Consider the following 17,352-nt stretch of genomic DNA (forward strand, 5'->3'; position numbering starts at 1 on the left):
AATTTTATTAATAATATTAGATATAGTCGTGAAGTACATAAATACCGTACAATCTTTTTAAAAAATGATTATATGCTCCTCCCAAAGTTACAAAAATGACATTGTTTCACTTGGAATGATTAAAGCCATTTTCATTACTATACAAACACATGGTGAAATTCAAGAGGGGATGTGTAATTACACTTAATCCAATCACATCAAAATTGTCCTGTTTCTTTTGAAATGTATCTATTGTCCTAACCCTAACCCAATTTGGGGGTTAATCATAATTGATATTCCCCATTCTGTTGTTGGGTTGATCATAATTCACATGCAACAAAGGTGTGCCCCCATCAAGCCCTGCTACCCCCCACCCCGGGAAATGCACCTCCACCCATCTTATTATATGCTCCTCCCCTCCCCATATTTCCTCTCTAATTTATATTTCAATTCCACCATTACTCCTTCCCCACGTTCCCTTCTCTCACTATACAACACACAGTCACAAACCCATCGTCATCTTCATCTTTGTTTTAGTTTTCCATACTCTTTCAATCCAACCAAATATTCAAACTCTCCAACATGACATCCTACGGCACCATCCCGACATCTTCCGCGCCGGGACCTTCTACGAATCTCGAATACCTCTCTCGTGCCAAAGAGAGGATCAAGGCCGGCCTCGGCACCCGCCGCCCATGGAAGCTCATGTTCAACTTCCGCGCTCTCGGCCTCCCCTCCAGCCTAGCCGATGTCTTCTCCAGGGTCCGCACCAACGTCGGCTTCTTCCGCATGAACTACGCCATCATCGTCCTGCTTATCCTCTTCCTCAGCCTGCTGTGGCACCCCATATCGCTCATCGTGTTCGTGGTCATGATGGCCGTGTGGCTGTTCCTCTACTTCCTGCGCGACGAGCCGCTGGCGATCTTCAACCGCACGATCGATGACAGGGTGGTGCTGATCGTGCTGGCGGTTCTGACGGTTGTGTTTTTGTTGCTGACGAAAGCCACGTTGAATATTCTGGTGGCGCTGTTGATCGGCGTGGTGCTTGTCCTGGTGCACGCAGTCGTGAGGAGGACCGACGATCTGTTCTTGGATGAAGAGGCGGCTGGCTTGATGACCGGAGTTGGCGGTAGCCCCGGATCTATTCCCTCTTAAATTAAAATTGTGTTATTTTTTCCAATTGGCCAATTTGATTTTTGGTGACCCAGTAAACAAGAAATGTGTTTTTCTTTACAGTTTAATTATTCGTTGAGGTTTTTAATTGTTGATGGGAGTGAGCAGTATTGATCGTTGTCCTACTTTTTCTAGTAGTTGTGAGCTTTTAAGGGATTCATGTACCTGTTGTCCATATCTTCTGCCACTTTCTTTGGGACCCTAATAGCAATATTTTTCTTTTTTAAAGGGGCAATGTCATAAAATTGGACAACGCCACGTTGGCCTGCGAGATTGACGGTCCCCCATTTCAAAATGGTGTGGTTGATAGATTTAATTTTGGCAAATAAAATGGGCCATAAGCATGTGGCTGGCTCTGTTACTGCATTTAATTTTTCAAGCTCGAGGTGAGGAAAAAAATAAAAGAAGGGCTTCAGTTAGTTGAGACCGTCCTTAGATTAGATAGATGCTGATTCATGTTTTTAAGGAAGATAGATAGATGCTCGCTCAGACAGCTGAATCATTCCCATTGCCCAACATAATGCCCATGGTTTCTAGGATTTTTAGTGTTGGGCGAGCTTTAACACGCCTATCATGCACTCTTTATTTCCCAGCAGTACTGCCGTGCGGAGCTCCACTAGGAATCTAGGATTTCTCATTGTAGACTGTAGTAGACAAATCAAATCAGTACATAATAATAATATGATTGATTTTTTCAGCAACTGTGATCCCTGGCGATCCCTTTCTTAATATCTTGGTCTAGAAAATATGAGAATTAACCAAATTTTTAGCTCCGTTTTTCAATCTCTTTTATCTTTTTTGCACCGTATCAGTTGCTATGATATGTGATGTTATTATTGGGGTCTCATGACTCACATCCCTCGTTTTGTATCTGCTGCATTTGAATGTTTAGTTGAGTTCAATTCTTTATGAATAGTAGTGAATCGAATAGTAGAAAAGGTTATGTGGGGTACATATAAAATGAGTTTCAAAATGTGTTTAGATGTTAAGATAAATTTAATACTTTTTTATGAGAAGTTAAAAAATATTGTGAGTCTCACGTATAATGAAGTTTTGAGTTGAGATGAGTTTAATAATTTAAGAGTTGAGTGTTTGGATGTTAGACTCAATTTAAAATAAAACTGAATTCAATTGAATTTTATAACTAAACGCAGCCTTAATTTTATTAAAACAAATGTTTTGTATCAAATGATTCTCTGGTTAATATAAAGTTAATAATTTTTTTTTTTTTTTATGGTAAAATGGGATTCTACTATTTTTCATATTACCAACCAAAAAGAGTCATTTTTATGGGTTCTTTGGAAAATTATCAAAGGAAAATAGATCTAAGAAATAAACAAAAAAAAAAATGGTAAAAATTATTAAGGGCTTGTTTATTCGCCTCCATAAATCAGAAACGTTCGCCTCCATAGCCTCCTTTATTGATTCGAACAAAGTCGCGATTAAAACAGAGAATATCGCCTTAATGCGTTTTAACGACTAACAAGAATGACGAAAACATTCAAAGTTATGTCGTCGTAATAGCATTAATTTTTATGCGGGACCCTTGGTGAATGATTAAAAGCTAAAACCTCAAGCTTCTCCCACACCGAATCCTCTGAACTATCAGCTTCACCATCACCGGCACCGCCGGAAGGCCCCGCAAAAGCCACCTTCTTTCCGATATCAGCAGCCGAGATGGCTCATCACCAGCCATACGATCCCTACTACCTCCACCACCAACCACAGCCACAACAAGTAGACTTCAACGATGACCGGGGCAGAATCAACACGCTCTTCGTGTCGGGGCTCCCCGACGACGTAAAGGCGCGTGAGATTCACAATCTATTCCGCCGCCGCCCCGGTTTTGACTCTTGCCAGCTGAAGTACACCGGCCGCGGAAACCAGGTTCTTCTCTTCTCCTTAATTTTTCTTTATAAGATTTTCACTCTTTGTTTGGTTCCCGAGAAAATAATAGCCATAGGAAAACCTAAAATCCCGCTTAACAGGAAAAATGAAAAAATGTCAATGTTCTGTTGCTTCGTTGAACTTTTGATGATAAAGACCTCGATTGGTTGAGTGGAGGCTGTTGGTCCTAAGTTTGTGAATTTTGAGCTTCATTTTTTCTCTGCTTCGTTATCTAGAAAAATATTAGATGAACAAAGAAGATTTTTATGAGTATCATCGACTCTGGTGAATTCGGAAACTTTTTTGATCCCGTTACAATGAATTAATGAGAATTCTGATATTATAAGGGTTTTCTGTGTGCGTGCGTGTGTTGTTTTTACGGCATTTTCTCTACAACTAGAGATAATTTAGAGTTTTACATTGCTTGTCAAGAGTGTCAAGTCCTGGTTAGTAATTGTGGTCTCCAATTTAGAGTCTTCAATGGACGTTTGATGATGATGATGATTTAAGTGGGCTAGATAACACATTGGAAGGTTCTTATTATTTTTCGCAGGTCGTGGCATTTGCCACCTTCTTCAATCATCAATCAGCAATAGCAGCACTGCACGCTTTAAATGTGAGAACTTATTTCCATCACCATAATGGTTTCTTTCAACGCGTATACCTGCCGTCTGGTTTGGTTTTTTTATTGTCTTGTTCGGCATTACCTTCTTTTTTTGCCAATGTCATTCTGTGTAATATTATATTCAAGGGCTTGAAGACAATTTAAAATTTGACACACTATCTTCAGAAATCAATATTTAAGTAACTTATTAGGTATTGGGGTTTGAACTCAAGTGCATTTATCGTTCAATTTTCTTGTTGGATGGCCTATAGGGAAATTGGACCGATGAGAATTTTTTTATCTCTTCCCTGACAAGAACTTTTGGATTGTGAAACTTGCAGTCTTTCTGATTCTGTTTTCCCCATGATTGTTGTGTTCAGGGTGTAAAATTTGATCCTCAAACTGGATCTGTTCTTCATATTGAGCTTGCGAGATCAAACTCCAGGAGAAAACGAAAACCAGGTCCATAATTTTGTGTCATACTGATTCAACTTTTTGTTCCATGGACTAACAAATACTGGTTTGCTGTGATCTTTGATTTCAGTCTCTTCATGGGTTGTTTTTTCTTGCTTGGACAGGTAGTGGAGCCTATGTTGTTATAGATAAAAGAACTAAGTCTGACACAAATGCCCAAGAAACATCTGGCGACGATGGTAATGTTCTGTAATAATCAAGAAATTTCATTGGAGAGGATAATTGTGGTCTCAGTTGCTACTTTCGTCATTTGAGCCAAGCACCCCATATATATTTCTTATCATCTTATCATTGCTCCATAAAAAGAAAGAAGAAAATAAATTGCTTGTGTAATCTAATCTTTCACTAGAAACGGGCATTCCCTTCTGAACTTGATTATGTGGCTCACTTGTGTGGCCCTTCTTTGCACGTTCAGGAGACAGTGAATCTGATGAACCATCAGGGACTGAGAATCCTGAATCCGGCGAGAATGATGATTTAGTGACCTCAAAAAGGTTGAAAGCACTCATAAACACAGTAATAGTTTTATAAGAAAGTTCTCTATTATGAACTTCATAGTGCCTGGTGAATAAACCGCAGTCTTTTTTTTTTTTAAAGTTCTGTCGAATCATCATTTGGATCACTATTGCTATTTCTGTCTGGTAATGTGCAGCAGCGAGACGGCTGGTGGTCCTGACAATGTTGTGGCTTCGGTCAGTACTGAGTTTTTTTTATAAATATACATGAGATCGATTCTTCTATGTATTCATCAGTTGCAGAAACAGTGATGTGTAAACAGTGTTCTCCTCTGGTTCCACATAGATATAATCAATTGTCTTTCGTATTTAAAATGTGAAGGATGTTTTGTTGATACAATCTGTATGTTCCTGTCTCAAAACATTCACCAGAAGTCTTCTATACTCTATTGACCTTACTAAAAGTGATTAGTAGTACAACAAAGTTTTGATGCTGTAACAAACAATGTGTGTGTGTTATATATTTGGTGGGATCTTGCTGTATAAAATTTTAAATTTCTTCTGCAATGGTTACGCAAAAGTTTGTTAAGTTCATGTGAAGATTAATTTGTAGGTAAGGCTACTCATGTAATTCTGCATTAACATGTTTGATGCTGATCTTGCTATTGATTGCCTTCTGCAGGAGCAGGCAGAGAAACCTGTCGATGGAGGACCATGTTCCACTCTATTTATTGCAAATCTAGGACCGAACTGCACTGAAGATGAACTGAAGCAAGCACTATCTCAGTGAGTTGCAGCTCTCTCTCTCTCTCTCTCTCTCTCTATATATATATATATATATATAAGATATTTGCAACTGTGAATTGTGCAACCGCCACGTAATCACTTTGAAAAAAGTGAATCAAACATGGGACTCACATGAAAAAAAATTAATTTTTTAATAATGGACCCCTCTTTTTCAAAGTAATTACGCGGCGTTTACGCACTTCACGGTTGTATGTAGAATTACTCTATATATATATATATGTATATCTCATGCTCCTGCTTTTTTCTCCTTGGCGAAGGGAAAATACAGGCTCTCTCCATGTCCATATAACTATTGTGTTCATTAACGACTGATTTGCCGATCAGAAAACGTGGTGGATTCAATTCTTTATCCTTCCTTTTTGTCAGGTATCCAGGATTCAATATGCTCATTTTGCGTGCTAAAAGTGGAATGCCAGTTGCATTTGCAGACTTTGAGGTATCCCGTACATCATGCCAGGAATCTTTTATATGTTACTTCATACTGGAAATTATAGGCACGGTTTACTAAAAAGCAGAATTGGTCTGGGTTGTAAACTTGTATATAGAAAAATGATGTGCTCGACTTGATTCAAACATGAAAAGTTAAACCTGCTCTCTTTGGCTAAATGTTAAAATCCATGTTATTAGCTGGCATTTGATTCTTAGCCAAACCTCAGTTGAGTCACATAATTAATATGATTTTAATGTGTTTATTTTGGCAGGAAATCGAACAAGCAAATAAAGTAATGGAGGAACTTCAGGGGAGCTTGTTACCATCATCAGATAGGGGTGGCATGCATATAGAGTATTTTCTTATTTCTCAAGAAATTATATAGCTCTGTGTAATAATTGCATTTCGTTTTGATTGACCGTTATATTTGGACTCCTGCTCTTTAGGTATGCAAGGTCTAAAATGAGGAAACGGTAGGGGGAAATGTCGTCAAAAGCTTCTATGCTATGAAGTCAATTTTCGATGCATAAGAAAAGGGTCGGAGGTGACAACTTTGCAGAACTTTTTATTTCGATCATACATTATAATTGCATCTCTTGATCTTACTAGTAAGCTGGATTTTGAAACCAACGGTGTAAAGCTCTAGGAAATTGCTGCGTCTGAAATTGTAACAAAGGTTGAAGTTTGACTAGAACTGAGATCCATCCTGTTAATTGACGTTCTCCTTTTGAGTTTGTGAAAGATGGAGCGCTTTTTTGCGGCGGCTTCCGTTTATCTAGATTCTTAGTTTTCCTGGATTGCACGTCAATCAGTTGCAAAGGAGAAAAACAGACCTTGTGGGCCAAGCAGGGTCGCTTGTGAGCAAGAACTTGGGAACATTGTCAAACTGACATATCATTTCATTCGGTACGAGGGCCCAAGACTGTATCAAGAACGATTCACTTGTTTCCCTCGGCCCTTGCTCGCTCATTCCCAAAGAAAAAGTCTTGGGAGTGGTCCTTGTTCACGCATCATCCAAAACACACTTTATGTGGCTAAGTAGATTGACAAATTTATCCCTAAGCAAATTGACAAAGTCCCACGAGGCCCCCCCCCTTAAGCGGGAATTCAAAAAGTTGAAAACACTCCATTGCTACTGGGATTTGATCTGAGCTGCGATAGAGAGGGAGGAGTGAGTTGTCATGATTGGGTTCAACAGTGGGGGTTGTTGCGAGATCTTGGTGGTGGTAGCTGGGCTGGTGTACGATGGCAGCATGGTGGCGAGAGAAGGGAGACGCATTTCAGGTTGGGCTGATCTGAGCTGCGATGGAGGGTTGTCGTGACTTGTGTTCGACGATGGGGGTTACTAGGAGGTCGTGGGGCTCGATGGTGGTGGCTGGGCTGGCTTACGAGGGAGGGCAGAAGCATTTCGAGACTAAATCCGTGTGAAACCCATTTCGAGAGTGGAGAGGACGCAGCGCGTGGAGGCTCGAAGGTGGTTGGAGGGTCGCCGGTGTGGGGGAGCTGGTGAGGCAGTCGGTGGTGCTGATGGATGGCCGACAATGGCAGAGAGAGACCAAACACGATTCGGTTGCTTAGCGAGGAAGGAGTACACAATGCGGTGAGGGAGGAATACACGAGCATCAACGATATTGATGGTGGTGGCCAATGACTGCAGGTGGCGCACGGTGAGGCTAGGTGGGCTGAGAGAGAGAATCAAGTGGGGGTAGGGGCTAAGAGAGGGAATACACGTCACGTGTGCTACGGATCAGCTGTAGTCATGAATAGTGACTGATCCGTAGCACCACTCATTGCCAAATCATTCTCTTGGAAGAAAACGACTATATTGTAGCTTTGGGAAGTCGATGTGTTCATCGAGCAATTGAGTGGGGAAAATATTCCCCGCGCTCTACCATCACAATCATTCACTGTAGCAAAAATCACTTTTATAATTGTCTTCTTCTTTTTTAATCATTTTTTATATATTTTTAAAAAAATATCAATTCATTAATATTCACTTTTTTAATTATTAAGTAAAAAAATTAAAATTAAAATTAAAAAAGTCAGTTGATCATTTTTATAAATTCAACTAATATTTTTCTTTCTATTTTTTTTTTTTTATATGGAAAGGTAAAACAACCTTTGAGCAACGCGGTTGCGGTGAGCTGTCCACAAAACCTGTTCACTTGAGTTTGGAAACGTGACCGTTTTAGACGTAATTTTTTCATTTCTTAAAGAATTACAAAACCTTGCTAATTCATTACCATCCCTCACTATACCGAAGCAAAATATAGATGGCTTTGGACAAAAATATAGAGGTAAAAAAAAAAAAAAAAAAAAAAGCAAAAACATAAAGCGCTGATCACGAACTTGGCACTTGGTTTTAAATGGGTGAGGTGAGCTGTCTATTAATCATCGTCACATGAAGCCCTCCTTGCTTTGTCTCTTTCCCAATACGGTGGCCTCGCATTCCCCAGAGACAGCTTACCGCTAAGCCCTCCTATTGCCTCATTCAGTAGGGGACCGCTGTAATGTTGCTGCTGCTCTCCGCAAATCCGACCACTTCTGCTTCCCACATCATATCCAGGTGCTGACACGCAGCTAGGATCCATGATCATGTCACCTTCCAGTATGCGGAGCACCTTCACCAATAAATACATGAAGTAAGCCAAAGCACGTCGTAGTCGACATTTGGGTTAATTATAAGCAAGTTACTGATCCATGAAACCTAGAGCAAGCAAGCCTGCTCTTTTTCAGGGAAACAGGCCTCCCACTCATCTCACAACGCTCAAAAACCAAAATATTTAAAACCTCGGATTTCGGCTCTTGATTTGTTTCTTTGACACTTCCATCCACTCATATAAATCCAGAGGAATCTTTTCCACTTGTCTGGGCATTTGCATATTTTTTGTTGAATATCTTCTGAGTGACAGGATTTCAACATAACCCCTCCTACTGGCGTTCCTGACCCCTTGAGTATTTGTTTTTAAATCAAAATTAAGCAATTAATGTTTTCTTCAAATCTTCTCTTACCTGTGACATACGAGGCCTATAATGAGGATCCCGCCGTATGCATAAAGATGCAGCATGCAGCATGCAATAGACCTCATTTTCTGAATAGCTATTCCCTAATCGTGGATCAATCAGTTCCTCAATGGCATATTCTTCCAATAATGGGCGTGCCTGTTCCAAATCAAAAGGCATATATAAATTAACAAGAATCAACTTAAGAACCAACAGCTAGAAGCAACCACTTTAACTTGTTTCTTTTCTATTTGGCCTTGTCAAGAGCTTAGCATGTTTCTGAACACCATTATCTATTTTCATTGATTATGCACTCAATAAAAACAAGATGGACCAACATGGATCAACAGAAATATAATTAGAATCCAACAAATCATACCCATTCTGTTAGACACTGCTGACCCTTGGGACGGTTGAGGTCCACTGCTTTTCTTCCAGTAACAAGTTCCACCAATACAACCCCAAAAGAATAAACGTCAGCCTTTTCAGTGATCTGCCCACTTTGTGCATATTCTGGGGCCAAGTACCTACAGCACATCAGATCATTGGATTCTGAATTGCATGGGGAAAGTAGTGCTGTAAGGCCCCAATGGAAGGCCCAAGCCACATGACCTATACTCTAAAAAGACTAGTCAATGATACAATTGAAGCCCCATTAGAACATTATAAAGAGCAAGAATCTCTTTCCCAAGCAATGTGGGATCCCATACGTCACTTACCTACCCTTATCACTTAATGGGGGTATCACAAGAGCATAAAAAGAAAGGCTGTAGTACTTACCCGAATGTTCCAATTACTCTAGTTTCCACACCTGTGTCCCCATCAGGCTGCCACCTTGCTAGGCCAAAATCCCCAACCTTGCAAAGCAAAAGTTGAACCTAGATCACAACACTACACAATTTCTCTACACACTAACAGGTGAAATAACACATTTGATGCACCTTGAAAAACACCTAAAGCAAAATCTCACTAAGAACAGACCTAGAAAATTTTAAAAAAGTAATATCATTATATTCTATGATGTAACTGTTATATGTAAAAAAATATTCACAATATTAACTTTAAAGAGAAGGGAACCAAAAAAGGCTCCTTTGGTGTCAAGGGATCCAACAGCAAAGACTTAACAATAAACCATCAGAGTTGAATTTCTCCATATTAGATAGGACCCTATGAAATTTCCATACCAGTGGTTCAAAATCATGGGTGATAAGGATGTTGTTTGGCCGCATGTCACGGTGGACAATGCAACCCACCCTACATTCTTCATGAAGATATCGCAGCCCTCGAGCAGCTCCCACAGCAATTTTTTGTCGTGCAGACCATTCTAATGGCTCTTTATGTCGTCCTGAAACAAACCCAGATCTTCAGTAAATTAACAAGAGTAGCTAGCAAGAAAATTAACTTCAGAAATCTAATCTAGTAATATATTAAAAACCTAAAAATGATCATGATTGTATTAAAAGAGAATGTGTAGGATTTAAAGACTAATCCGGGAAGACTTAATCAAGTTTGTTCAGATTTTTTTTTTTTTTTTATAGGTAAGTTTGTTCGGATATTACTGCATACGGTATCTAGTTCAGAAGCAGCAGAATATAATATTCCTCATTCTAGACGCCATAAGCTGTGTTTTAAATGAAGTAATAATCTAGTAAATGAAATAGCAGAAACAGTCTGTATGTATCCCTCCTAATTCCAAATAAATTACCATATAAATGAGAATCCAATGACCCATTGCATATATATTCATAAACCAGCAACCTTCTTCTGTCCTCAATACAGAACCCAATCAGCATAACAACATTTCGATGCTGAGCACAGCTCAGAACTTCCACTTCTGAGCAAAACTCAAGGTCCCCCTGAGAACTAGCCAATTTGTGTTGCTTGACAGCAACTGCCTGGCCATCTGGAAGTACACCTCTGTGAACAGATCCAAATCCTCCTTCTGCCAAGAAATTGGCTTGTGAAAATCCACCTGTAGCAAGCTCGAGTTCAGCATAGCTAAACCACCTTGGGGGTTTTCCAAACACTGGTGCCTTGTGTTGACATATTGAACACAATGGAGGGGGCCCAGGGGGTGCATTTCTTGATAAGGATATTGCTTCTCTCACATTTCCACTGAACTCAATATCAGATCTGTAGTTCAGCATGCCAATTCCAGCTTCTCCATCAAGTTTTGAGAACTTCTCGAGCAAAGCTTTGGATGTTGATGCTTGAGGCTCATCAACGTGTCTCTTTGAACTTCCACCTATGTGTTGTGAGGACTGATGAGTAGAACTTACAAATTCAGCCACCCAAGGCTGGAACCTCAAACTTGATGAGGATGAAGATAAATGCTCACCATCTGTGTCTGAACCGGTCTCATCAAGATCCTGGTTTTGTTTAATAACTAGAGAATCATCTTTCTTAAGATCTCCATTCATCTCTGAGATGAAAAATGGTGAAGTTCCTGGATCTGAGCTTGACACTGATGAAGCTCCAGCTTCAGTGGCTGTAAATGGTGTCCCTAGCTCTGGACTACTAGATGGGGTCACAACTGGTCCTTGAATGGCATTTAAAGAATCGTCTTTCTTTTTGGGGTGCTTTTTAGTTGTTTCATCAAACTCGGAAGGTAAAGAACATGCTACTTCGGGTAGTTTCTTAGCCGGCCCAACCAAATTCAAGCGGAGCACTTTTGGCTGGGAACGCTTCATAACCACAATGTTACACTGCAACTCTTCCATGCATCGTTTTTCCTCATGTTTGAGCTGTCTGTTTAAAAATATATAAATAAATCAGATAGGCCCAACATGCATAATGAAAAGCAATAACATAAATTCTTAATGGAGATATCAAAAGGAAAGAACTTCGAGAATATCTCATGTCCCTCACAATCTTATGCATATAGACTGAGCAAATGTGAAAAGGAAAAAATAAAAAATAAATATATTACTTGTCTAGTACCACCCAACTGGCTTGAATTCTATTGGCCTCTGCAGCCACAGCGCCACAAGGAGATCCAGAAACAATTTTTATCTTTACATTTATCTGCAAAACAGAATCAGGATGAGAATTAGTGGAAGAAACAACTGGAGAGGCATATCTTTAACAATTCAAATAAATACATAAGCCACTTACCTTATTAGGATTATAAACATCATGAAGTTGAAGAATCATTTGGGAGCACGAATCTGTAATATCACACTTCTGCTCTGAACTTGCTCCCGAATGAGATTTCTTGTGACCATTGGCACAGTCCCCTGCAAATCTAGGGAAAACCCATAGTTTCCTTCCTGAAGAATTGTGGCAAAAATAGTGTCAGTTGGTGCTTATCTACCAGTAAGCATAATTAAAAAGTGTTAAGGGATTCGCAGGATTTTTGGAGCACGAAACCCAAGGTTTCATCTTGATAACGGGCTTCCCTAAATATTAATCATAACTCTAGCAACAAAACCAATGGCAGTTGTTTTATTACTGTTATCAGAACAAAAAAACCATCCATGGCAGAAAAGCAAGGTCCGCAAGGTGGTCATGTCGAAACATTTTTCCTTCCAAAAAATTAAACTATAATTACAGTGTAGAGGGAGAGGACCCAAGGTTCAGCTGCCCTTTGTCATCTCCAATACTTTCTCGGCAACACATAGAAATCAAGCCTCAAACTCAAGATACGGATCAAGAAACAAATTTCTTACCATTAATTGAAAATGAACCCACTGTAGCAATATTGACGAGCAGGTCAAGAAGATAAACTACTAATCTAAACAACCAAACATCAAACTGAAAAAAGTACCGGGGGGATTGACATAAAGATTAACACCCTCATAAACTTGGACGGAATAAAAGGAAAGCATCAATTATGATAAAAGTGCAAAAGCGACTTTGAAGGGTATTCCAATATAAGGCATCAACTTATATAACACAACCAATTAATTAAAAATTCGATAGCAAAAGGAGCACAGATCAACAGGGGTAAGAAAAGATACCGGAACTTTGCGAAGGTACAACCACAAGCAATGTAATGCAGTCTCCAGGTTGAACAACATGGGTCAAGGCCCACACCAGAGCTGTCTTGGGAATATCCTTTGATGCCTTAACTGCAACGACGACCTTCTCGGCGCCATCGGAGCTTTTCTCCTGCTTCCCTCGATTATGTTCTTGACTCATGGACACCGCAATACAATCAAACCTCTTTGTTCAGCAGATCCAATTCTCGAAACCCATCAAACCCCCTCCAACACAAGCGCTGAAGCACATGTCCAAAGCGACACAAACAAAAACACAAGCATTATTATTCTGCCCCCACCATGTTGGATTCCAAGGACATGTATCACCGACATGTTCACCGTTCCATTAAGAACCAGAGGAGCCACAAATGACAAGACCGTTTTCACCAATTCACGCAAATCCCCTCTAGGAACACTCGCTTGTCCTGTCTGAACCGGTGAAATCTCGGAATAAAAATTCCCAAAATGGTAACGTTGTTATTGCATCTAGTTACCCTTTCGGCGCAAAAAGCAAGACACGTTTCTCCTTGAATGAAGCCTCGATAGTAAGAGAATCCGAACACTGTTATGCAAGGCGATACAAAACGAAAGACGACACAGCAGCGAAAGCAGACTGCCTACGAGCCTTCAAATCAATGAGTCAAAACGATGAAAGAAACAGCTCCAAAGGTGAAAGTGAGTTGTCAAAATTTGGATCCAACTCAGAGATGATTTCTTTGTCGCTAGAAACGAAATTGAGAAAACCCAGGCCAAATATAGGCAGAGGAAATGACCAGTGAGTCTTGAGGCCGTATAGAGTCGCGGTTAAAATGTTTCACTAGCTCTACGAATCTCAAATTAAACCGTCTCTCATAACCCACCGAATGCTACCCTGCACAAGCCGGATTAAAATTCTAGTCAGAATCGGTACCCTCACATTAAAGACAAAATCTCTGTTTGGGGTTCTGAGATACTGAAGCAAACTTTCGAAACGAAATTTATTTAGAAACGAAAAAACATTTCCATTATGGTTATATTTGGTTCAGAATCAGAAGACACTTCACCGACTGAGCATGTCTTCATTCCAGTCACATGTTATTTCTTTTTCTTTTTCAGGAAATAACAAAAGTATTGCATGGGATCCAAAACACAGAGTTTCCTCGCTCTTTACTTCAATTTTCCCGACAGCCAAACAGACTCCAACAGAATGGAAAAAAAAAATTTAAAGAAGTGCGCACACGCACACAATCACACAAACACAACAGACTCCAAAAATCAAAACGAACAGCGAGGTAGATTCAACAGGAGCATTAATTCCAATCCATTCACGCGAAAAGAACAAACGCACTAGGCTCCAAACTCGAACAGATTAACCTTATTTCAAATATCTAAAGTAACATTACCACTAAAATAATAGAGCTATACTGTTTTTTTGGTCTGTTCTTTCACATCGGGGCAGACACAACACAAACCATACAAACATTAAATCAATCGAATTCAAAGGCTGACAAAGAGAGCGTCAAAGCGAACAATCCTTTAGGTTTTTCAACTACTAAATTTACATCCCGAGAGAGAGATACATACGAGTTTACGGAAACATACAGTATGCAAGGAAATGATTATGAATTAAGATCTCCTTCCTCCATGCACACAAATATATGCAGCAAGCACCTCTCTATTATCTGCGGCCGTGTCTCCGCAGATAGTCACAATCAATCGGTTTCGTTGATTTTCCTGTGCATCCTCGTCGACTACTCTTCACTGACAATTTTCAACCCCCACCCTGGTTTTGGACCATATTTCGGATTTGACCCTCTAGTAATCTCAAACTTGTACACATGACACAACTATGGGCAGCTTCGCTTTGTATGAGACGGCGTCGTTATATGGTCCGGTTTTCCGTTTTTAAGATTTGAAAATTTGTGTGGGCGCGGCGAAGTTTAGGAAAAGGTTAACTTTGGCTTATGGCCTTTGTCCTTATTTAACATTGGCGGCGAATAGATTTTTCTGGTTTTTCAAATGGTCACGAATTTGTGGGCCCTATACTCGTTTGGTTCAAATTAAAGAGTATATATTTTTCGTACCACAAGGTCAGTTTGTTTTTAGAAATAAGATGAATTTTTATAAAAGTTAAAAATTAAATAAAATATTATTAAAATATTTTTTTAAGATTATTTTTATTTTTATATTTAAAAAGTTAAATTATTTATTTTATTTTACGTAAAAATTTAAAATAATTATATAAGACGAAAATAATTATGAAAATAAACGAAATCTAAGATTTATCAGCATTATTTCTTAACACCTTTAATTTATATGTTATAATTAAGTATAAAGTTTTGTTATACACAGTTATTTTTATATACTATTTATATACATCATTGATGCGATTAGTTAAAATAATTATTTTATATTAAAAAAATGACACAACCAATTACATTAATGAAGTTCGTAAAAAATATGCTCATAAAATTTTTGTTAAGTATAAACTAACTAGTAATAAGCTAACAATATTTAAAAAAAAACTATATAAATAAAAAAACTATATATGAATTTTATAAATTTGAAAGAAAAAATAATTCTCAAATTTCATAAAATAAATTCAGATGTATTTTTATATAATATGTTAAATTTATTTTAGGATAAAAATAATCTTATAATCTAATATTTTATATTAAATTATATTATTTATAAATTTATTTTTATATAAACATTTTATCCCAAAAATATTTTGAAATATTTATTTTAGAGCAGGCAAGAACAGAGTGGAGATTGTAGAACCGACAAAACACATTACTCAATAATGAATGGTCACTGACCCTCCAGTTGCCACATGTAATGAATTTCTCTGTCAAACCCGTCTGCAGCTAAAACATAAAGATAATACTACTCCTCTCTTTATTTTACCGCTTAATTCTACCGCTTAGTTTTTTTCAATTTTTTTTTACTTAATCATTAAGAAAGTATTTTTTAATAAGATGAAGTTTACTTTACCTCTTTAATTTGATACCTCTATTTGATATTTAGTCAAAATTTATTTTTTTATTTTATTTTTTTTACTTAATGATTAAAAAAATAATTTTAAATATATTGGTGTATTTTTTTTATTTTTTAAATATATTTAAATATGTTAAAAAAATTTAAAAAAAAAAATTTACGCTGGGCATACCGCCCAGCGGTCAAAATGGAGCGGCATAGTAGCCGCCCCTTTTAATAATATTATAAATTTTTTTATTTTTTAAAAAAATATTAAAAAATACATGTATAAAAAAATAAAATAAAATCTTATCACTAAGGTAGCTCTACCAGTAGCTGAGAGCGGTGAGTGTAGCAGCTCTCAAAGATAAATAGAAATGTTGCCACAATCGTAAATAACTCGCGAAACATGCCCGTTTTCCCCAACCAACCCCTTCCGATGCCACTCCTTCCTCTACAATTCAATATTTAAACCTCGACATCAATGCCAAAGCGTGAACTTAACCAACAGCTCACGTTAGCATTCACTCCTCCTTCCTCTCCCGTTGCAGTATGCTAGTACCACAGACAGATGTCCAACCGTGACCACCCAATGAGGGACCCACACGACGTTACCCATCGCCGTCAGGGTTAGCTACTAGCTGCCTCAACCCTATCAGCTGATAGACAGATTCGTACTCGTACCAATTCCCGAGGCAAACGTTTAATCCAAATCTAAATCCAATCCTCTGTTAGATCACGGCGCACCCCTCTGCATGGTTGGAACCGTAACCCAACGCAGGCAGGCGTTTTGGCGACTTGACGTGACTCAGGTTTTGACGCCACGTATCCCGGATCGTGTCTCAGCTTTCCGAACCTGCGAAACACTTGATTACTCCGTATGCTGTTCTAGGGCTACGTTATTTTAACTTAAAAAGCATTCTTATAACTATTGAATTATAAAATGTATCGTATTAAAATATTTACAGTAATATTTAAAATAATTTTTAAATTTAAAAGATACTTTTTATTCATCAAATCTATTTTATATTATTTATTTCTCTCTCTTAATATCTCTATCAATATCTCTAATTTCTATTTTTAAACCATAATTTAATTAGAATATGATTATTAATTAATATATAATATTATAAATAGTAAAATAAAATAAAATAAATAATTTCATAATTAAAAAAAATAAAATATTTTTAAAATTATTAATTACTCATGAATAAATTGATAATTCAATGTAGAGATTTAATATGAATAGTCAAAGCTAAATTCATCTTTTATTATTTTATTGTCATATAATGAAAAAATAGATATTCAAATGTGGAGACTTATGTGAATGGAATAGCTAAAAGTTAAATTTATCTTACATTCATCAAAAATATATTTTAACTTTAACTAATCCAATGAGAGTGCTTATAACTCTCATTGGATTAGTTAAAAGTTAAATCCAATGAGAATTTAACTATTGAACCATAAAATATATCACATTGGAATAGTTATATATATTTTAACTTTAGTTAATCCAATGATAATTTAACTATTGAATCATAAAATATATCACATTGGAATAGTTATATGCCAAATATTTGGAATATAGCTACAGTAACTTCTAAA

At 37.8% G+C, this 17,352-nt stretch overlaps 3 protein-coding genes across 5 annotated transcripts; 2 read left to right on the forward strand and 1 right to left on the reverse strand.

The window, feature by feature from the left end:
• The first annotated feature begins 404 nt into the window (after nt 1–404).
• Nucleotides 405–1,310, forward strand: LOC121261320 (PRA1 family protein F3-like). Its single transcript, XM_041163640.1, has one exon. It carries the CDS (start codon nt 562–564, stop codon nt 1,132–1,134), a length of 573 nt encoding a protein of 190 aa, XP_041019574.1. The 5' UTR covers nt 405–561; the 3' UTR covers nt 1,135–1,310.
• A 1,374-nt stretch (nt 1,311–2,684) lies between these two features.
• LOC121260653 (protein WHI4) lies at nt 2,685–6,550 on the forward strand. The gene is made up of 10 exons (XM_041162600.1): nt 2,685–3,039; nt 3,593–3,655; nt 4,024–4,105; nt 4,222–4,296; nt 4,533–4,611; nt 4,770–4,809; nt 5,255–5,358; nt 5,746–5,815; nt 6,081–6,163; nt 6,256–6,550. Exons 1-10 carry the CDS (start codon nt 2,830–2,832, stop codon nt 6,284–6,286), a joined length of 837 nt encoding a protein of 278 aa, XP_041018534.1. The 5' UTR covers nt 2,685–2,829; the 3' UTR covers nt 6,287–6,550.
• A 1,424-nt stretch (nt 6,551–7,974) lies between these two features.
• On the reverse strand, nt 7,975–14,589 carry LOC121258298 (inactive protein kinase SELMODRAFT_444075). Of its 3 annotated transcripts, none has more exons than XM_041159785.1 (10): nt 14,374–14,589; nt 12,772–13,663; nt 11,927–12,081; nt 11,742–11,836; nt 10,518–11,560; nt 9,997–10,157; nt 9,593–9,669; nt 9,192–9,339; nt 8,822–8,971; nt 7,975–8,430 (listed from the first exon to the last, which is right to left on the reverse strand). In XM_041159785.1, the coding sequence occupies exons 2-10, from the start codon at nt 12,950–12,952 to the stop codon at nt 8,197–8,199; spliced, it is 2,244 nt and encodes a 747-aa protein (XP_041015719.1). In that variant the 5' UTR covers nt 12,953–13,663; nt 14,374–14,589; the 3' UTR covers nt 7,975–8,196. The 3 variants fall into 3 exon arrangements, with proteins under 3 accessions (XP_041015719.1, XP_041015702.1, XP_041015711.1); XM_041159768.1 differs by having other exon boundaries at nt 14,352–14,589; XM_041159777.1 differs by having other exon boundaries at nt 14,175–14,589.
• Nucleotides 14,590–17,352: the final 2,763 nt, after the last annotated feature.

This window comes from Juglans microcarpa x Juglans regia, chromosome 1D, assembly GCF_004785595.1.
Source record: "Juglans microcarpa x Juglans regia isolate MS1-56 chromosome 1D, Jm3101_v1.0, whole genome shotgun sequence".
In the NCBI taxonomy this organism is placed as follows: Eukaryota; Viridiplantae; Streptophyta; class Magnoliopsida; order Fagales; family Juglandaceae; genus Juglans; species Juglans microcarpa x Juglans regia.

What these genes read in the sequence shown, in the direction of transcription:
- LOC121258298 (XM_041159785.1), bottom strand. Translation starts at nt 12,952, where the DNA reads ATGAGTCAAGAACATAATCGAGGGAAGCAGGAGAAAAGCTCCGATGGC. An exon ending in ATGTTTATAATCCTAATAAG is followed by an intron (nt 11,837 to 11,926) that starts GTAAGTGGCTTA and finishes TCTGTTTTGCAG; the next exon opens with ATAAATGTAAAGATAAAAAT. An exon ending in CCCATGATTTTGAACCACTG is followed by an intron (nt 9,670 to 9,996) that starts GTATGGAAATTT and finishes TTGCTTTGCAAG; the next exon opens with GTTGGGGATTTTGGCCTAGC.
- LOC121261320 (XM_041163640.1), top strand. Translation starts at nt 562, where the DNA reads ATGACATCCTACGGCACCATCCCGACATCTTCCGCGCCGGGACCTTCT.
- LOC121260653 (XM_041162600.1), top strand. Translation starts at nt 2,830, where the DNA reads ATGGCTCATCACCAGCCATACGATCCCTACTACCTCCACCACCAACCA. An exon ending in CAGCACTGCACGCTTTAAAT is followed by an intron (nt 3,656 to 4,023) that starts GTGAGAACTTAT and finishes TGTTGTGTTCAG; the next exon opens with GGTGTAAAATTTGATCCTCA. An exon ending in AGGGGTGGCATGCATATAGA is followed by an intron (nt 6,164 to 6,255) that starts GTATTTTCTTAT and finishes CCTGCTCTTTAG; the next exon opens with GTATGCAAGGTCTAAAATGA.